This window comes from Limulus polyphemus, unplaced genomic scaffold (genome assembly GCF_000517525.1).
Source record: "Limulus polyphemus unplaced genomic scaffold, Limulus_polyphemus-2.1.2 Scaffold819, whole genome shotgun sequence".
Classification (NCBI taxonomy): domain Eukaryota; kingdom Metazoa; phylum Arthropoda; class Merostomata; order Xiphosura; family Limulidae; genus Limulus; species Limulus polyphemus.
In genome coordinates, this window is record NW_013666429.1 from 395,592 (window position 1) to 401,813 (window position 6,222).

The 6,222-nt window shown below is 31.3% G+C and overlaps 1 protein-coding gene across 1 annotated transcript in view; it reads right to left on the reverse strand.

Moving 5' to 3' along the window:
* LOC106460705 (5' exonuclease Apollo-like) overlaps window positions 1-5,958 on the reverse strand; it is a 12,632-nt gene extending 6,674 nt beyond the window's left edge. The window contains exons 1-2 of the mRNA XM_022387482.1: window positions 5,910-5,958; window positions 1,265-1,480 (exon numbers count right to left, since the gene is read on the reverse strand). Of these exons, the coding sequence (XP_022243190.1) occupies window positions 1,265-1,468 (204 nt within the window). The 5' untranslated portion in view covers window positions 1,469-1,480; window positions 5,910-5,958. The remainder of the gene's footprint in view (window positions 1-1,264; window positions 1,481-5,909) is intronic.
* Between the last annotated feature and the right edge of the window lie 264 nt (window positions 5,959-6,222).

Below are 6,222 nucleotides of genomic sequence, written 5' to 3' on the forward strand. Positions count from 1 at the left end.
CACCAATTTGTTAGTTACGGAAAATTAATTAACAACCGGAGACGTTCATTCAGACGAAACTTAAGCGACACAAGTTCTTTCTTAATAAAAACTGGTTTATTCTTTTGTATCGGTAAAGTTATATTCGACTCAACTTCAACAATTGCGCTAAACAAACGCTATAACAACGAACGTGCTCAATAATACTTCTGACTGCAGATCAATTACTCACTATCCATACACACATTACATTCCCCTCTTTTATATACCAGCCTACCCTATCTATCAAATACTAGAGCATTCTTGAAAGAACAAGATAGTTCTAGAAACTAGAGGGCGCCACACCAGTCACGTGACCTCGATGACGCAACAATACCTTATTGTGATCACAAACTGACAAAAAACTCAGCCATTATTCTGTCTTGTAAGTTCCCCACACAAAATTTTTGATTATATCCAAAACTAGCAGAAATGCTGCCCTAAGGGCAGTTATTTGTACTAGTTCCTGCTGAAAGCATTGTTGGGCCTTCTGCTCAAATACTTTAGTATGACAATCTCAATCAACAGAATATAAGTAAACTTTGTGAAAATTTTATTACTGACTAAAGAACTTGCGAGTTTTCCTATCTGCCTCTTTTGTGAGTATGAATGTGTGGTTAGGCGATCCAGTTCTTGACAATGTCACATATATCATCCTATGTGTGAATCCTCATTCTGATCCAATTGTAATGAAACTTGGTTAGGAACTTCCCCTTATGATGTTGAAAAATTGTTTGAAGTTTCATCCAAATCAGACTTAAACAGTGGGAGGAGTTTTGTGGACACATGAACATTAGTCTAGTCTTTCAAAATTACAAGATCATACAGCATGTGTGTGTATCAGCTGATGTGACAGTCTATTTCAAAATGACCAATAAATAGCTTCATCATTTAAAAAGTTGTCCAGCCCTAATGTACATGCATTTTACATTATAAATTATTACATTTTAAGACAAAAATATTTAAAATCATCCTTTCCTTTTTTTTCCCTTTTAAGATCTTAATCCCAAGTAGTTTGTGGTCAGCCAATGTATTTGTAAGCCAAAAATTTTTACACCTGAGTGGCTGGCCCAGTTAGCAACCATATAGGATGAGCATGTTCAGAGATGGGGATTCAAAGTTGTGACCCTTAGATTGCGAGTTGAGTGCCCTAACCTCCAGGGTTTCTTATGTCTCACAACCAAGCTTAAATAACAATAACAACTTATGTACTTAAAAATAACAATGACACCAAATATGTACGTACACCTGTAACTTTCAATGGGAGCAGGCTAGCATTGACAGGAGATGTGTAGATGGGGAAGCACCAACTCTTGCTCAGTCCCATTATGTGATCAGCATGAAGATGGGTTAGGAAAAACAACTTGACAAACGAACATTCTGAAATTTTCCAAAAATCCACTGCAATAGGCGTGCCAGTAATAATATGGCCATTTCTGCTTCCTCCCATGATACAAGTTAACTAGGAAAGAAAAGAAAAAAGGTAATTATTTTTCAATTACTACAGTATAGAAAGGCTTTATACCTATAATGCATTGAGTTCTTAGACAGTACTACCTAAAATGAAAAATTTTACTGGTCTCCAATTTAAAATTGTTCAATTTGTTTTCATTCTCTAATAATTACGAGTAAAAACAGAACATGTCTCTGAAGTACTTTATCAAAATTAGAAGAAAAACTTCAGTTCCTAGAACTCCACTAATCACACAGGAAATATGAAACCATAAAATACTGAATAATCTCAACACACCATAAATCTAACAAATCATTTACGACAAATTCTTTTATAGGTAAATCAGTATCAAAACATGCACAAATAAAAACTCTATAATACAATAGAAATCTTAAAATGATGCTTAGATCTTTGCTCTATTAATTGATGTCCGTAAACAATAATTTAATTAACAATCTCAGAGATTTAGTACTCACTACGAGTGGCTCCGACTCAGAGCAACTCATGCCAACTACTAAATGAAGCTAGAAATTTGTTTCTGGTGACATATCTCAAGAAAAAGGTATGTTTGTAGAAAACGATTCACCAGAAAGAAGTATAGATATATTTGATGTCTGGTCAAATTTACATTATGCTCATATCAATACTGCTGCCATCTATGGACATACAAGGAAGTTACTAATTATATATTTTACCACATAATTGCTGTCAGTGTCATGTATTTGAATGTGGTGTCTAAGACAAAGTTACACACCACAATTACTGTACAACATAGCTTATACATATGGTTAGATTTTGTTTTCCATATCTTATTGTGTTGTAGATTATTGCTGTTTCTTTGAGTTCATTTTATTAATTAGTTAATGTTATTGAGCAGGAAGACTGCTGTCTTTTTTTGTGGTTAACTTTTGACTAATAGAAATAAGATTATTTTTGCTTTTTATAGAAAAAAAAATTATTTTAATCCTTTTCCAAGGTAAAATTTGCCCAAGCAATAAATTTTGTAAACCTCTAATTATACTACACTTAAACAATTGTTCTAATATACCAAGGTATTGATCTTTCATTCTGATTTAACACATTGTCTATGGTAAGTGTTATTACAGTAATATCATTAGATATTAGCATTTTAATCAGTACTTAGATATTGACTTTTTAATTTTACAAGTTATATGCAATTAGTGTTATCATATAACACTGGCTATTAGCAATTTAATTATTGAATAATTACTTAATGGAAATGAAAATTGTAGATGGTTTTTTGGTTTAAAATCTATACTATTCTGCTTTTAAGTACATGTATTAAGTTTTCTTTTAAGAATTTGGATTATTCAGTTCTTCTGACTGGCAGCAATTGTCCTAAACCCAAATCAAGCATAATTAATATTTGAAAATGGGGAAATAGTAGTGAATAATTAAAAGGTAATACAATTAGAGTTTGTAAACCTGCATTACTTCTACTGCATGTGTAAGTTCATTAATTTGGGTTTATATAAAAAGAACAATGTTAAAATCAAGATAGTGCTAACTTTGTGAAAGTTAACAAATCTCAGACTTTCTTATTGGCTTCTTTAATTTTAACTAAGAGCAGAATATACGATATAGTTCATAAAATAGTACAAAGTATTCCAAGATAAAAATTTGCAATGAAAAATGTATATTACATCCTATTTTACTTTGATCTTAATAAGACTGAAAACAGTATTTTTGGTAGAAACAAGTGTCTGGATATATATCAATTAACGAACAGGATACTGAAACAAGATTTAGATTACACAGCTATAAAATTTTATCTTGAAATCATTAATTAACTGCTAACTATCTAATTACTTTTCTTACATCTAGTGAAAGATTCAACCATTTTGCTGACAAGACAAGTCACACTTAGATGCTTATAGTTTCCCAGATCAACCTTTTTTAAAAATTGTAATCACATTTCAAGAGATTTCTGAAAAACAACAGTTAAAGCATCTTTAAAGATTTAGGGTATTGACATGTACTTGGAATGTCAGGGCTGGATATGTAGGCAGATGGGTGTTTGATATCTTTGATACCAAGAGGCCCCTTGTCATTCCTAAGATGTTATCAATACCAAGGTCAGGAACCTTATTCTCAAGCTTTTCTAGAACTACTAGCTTCTCAACATACACAAAATCTAAATGAGAAATCCTTCTTTCTCTTAAAGAAAATGGTCAGTTCAGAAATCTCTTCCTTACCTTAATCAGAAAAAAACTGCAAACAAGTTAATTAGGCTCCTTCAAAATCACTTAAAGCACTAGCACTAAACTAAATTATTATGATTTTGCAGGTAATGCAAATAAAAAAATCCTTCAAATCAAATTTGAAGTATTTAGTCAAGAAATTTGCATAATCACTCTTCAATATTATTCTCAATGATGAGTTTCAAGCTTATAAGCTTCAGTTATTCTCCATTTTAAAGTAGAATTCACTGTTTCATAAGTCAAACATTTATTTGTTCTTCTATTAATCTATTTAGGAAAACATTTCCATGAGAAACAAATATTTACTCGGAGTACATTTCTTTTTGGGATTATCTTGATGTAGTAAGTACAACCAATGAATGACAAATCAATCACTGAAACTATCTACGGATTTCACACAAATGCCAACAGTTTTAGGACCACTTCTGAAAAATAAGACAATGAAAGCATATCACTAATCATATTTTGCATAACACCCACTAGGAAGGCAAAAGGACACTAAACAAAGCTTTTTTATAAATTTTGCTTAAATACTTTCTTTTGTGTATGCCACCAAAACAAATTGTTGATAAAATGTTACCTCACTTCTCTGCAAACAATAAGAGACAAAAATGTCAACATGAAAACAGAAGTGGGTGATCAATTTCTTAACTCAATATTTGTTTGTATGTCATTTGATTCATAGCCTGAACAGTAAAATCCAACAGACTGTTCAAGGTGTAATAACTGCAGATCTAGGCCTCAATTTTATGCCACAATGGACAATATTAGCATAAAAATCACATCAGTCATCCACATTGGTAACTAATGGGCATAAAACCTTGGCCAAAGCACTGAAATGTTATAACTAAACTTCAAGCAAGCATTCTACACTCATAAAATTATATGATAATAATGTAATTATTTTTCCCAATTTAACAGCCAAAATTATGATCAGCAGCAAAGATATTAAACTATACATTCAATAATTCTAATCACCATGTTTTTATTTTTCTGTATATTTCTCTATAATATTAAGTACTTTTAGTTACAGTTAAAATACTTTATTCACCTGAATCTGAGTTAGTACAGTAACTTAGTACTAAGCTTACAATTACTCAAGTTTTACTTTTGATGATGCCACTTTTCTGGTTAGTGAGAACTGATGTAATGAACAGCTTAACTCTTGAGTAGTAATAGTTAGATGCTCCATAAACAAAAGGAAATCCTCAATAGCTGCAACACTTGAAATTCTTTAAGACAGAATTAGAGTAAGTTAATCTGAGAGACATTTTTTCCTTTTTTATTAGCTATATTTTTGTGCACTAGCAATACCAAGCAAGGGGCATGTGTATACCTGATTTGATTTTATTACTCATCACGATCTCTACCAGCCTACCCTCAAATTGAAAACTCTTTTAGGCAGGATTAGAGCAAGTTAATCTGTTAGACTTTGGGCATGGCCAAATACATCAATCTAAAGGGTTTGACATTCTGAGTCCAAAACTGTACTTACATCTCAAATCAGTCAAGAGATGACAGAGCTATGAGCTAAAAGTTTGTACTTGAAGAAAAAAAAAAATCAAGAGCTGTTATATAAACTGCGACTAAAAAGTAACTGTTTGACTCCACACTTATCTGTTTTCTAGTACATAAAAAATGCTTTCTTAAATTATATGTCATTGCAATGAAATGATACTCCACATCTAAGGTATTCTTGCTGTATTTCTTGATGACAATTTGGTGTCAAATAAAGTTGTATTAATATTATGGTGACTTTTGAGAGCTAATACGGGTTGAAGTTAGCTGTATTCTTTTTTCTTGAAGTTTTAACAACATATTTGTTTATTGAAATTAAAGTGTCTAAGCAGCCACCTTCTGAAGCCTTATATAGAATGAACAACAAAAATAGATGAAAGAAATAAAATCATCACATCAACTTTTTCAAGAAATCTGGAAGAGAAACTAATTTTTCATGGTGCTTTAGTTAGTATTTAAACTTTAGTTTACAGTTATACTTATAGTTTACAACTTGAAATTAAACCACTCAGTTCTTGTGACATGATCAACTTAATTTTAACTTAAACAAAAAATGTGGAATTGACTTAAAAGTAGCACGATTATAATTATCATTAAAAATTACCACATTAAAAGTTCAACTACAGTTTTTAGTAGAACTTAGAACAAAAGAAATAATAGTTATTGCTCTTGCTATTATCGTTAACCACGGTACTAACTACTGAGAACAAGTTGATAACTAGCAGACTTGATTTTTTTTAGCCGTTTGTCAAATTAGGCGGGGAAAAAGAGACTGGTGGCGCTACCTATAATTGACTTAGTCAATATAAAACTCCAAATGTCAGAACACTGTTTTTATCTTTCAAATTGTCTTTAATCTCTAGCGCTCTCTCAAAATCACGAAGAAATAAACAATTGTGTTTCAAAATATATATAGATAATTTTTATTATTATGGAGGGAAAAACCAGCTGTAGGGAATAGACAAAACATTACATAGTGAACAATAGGGCGGAGATGATGGCTTCCGCATC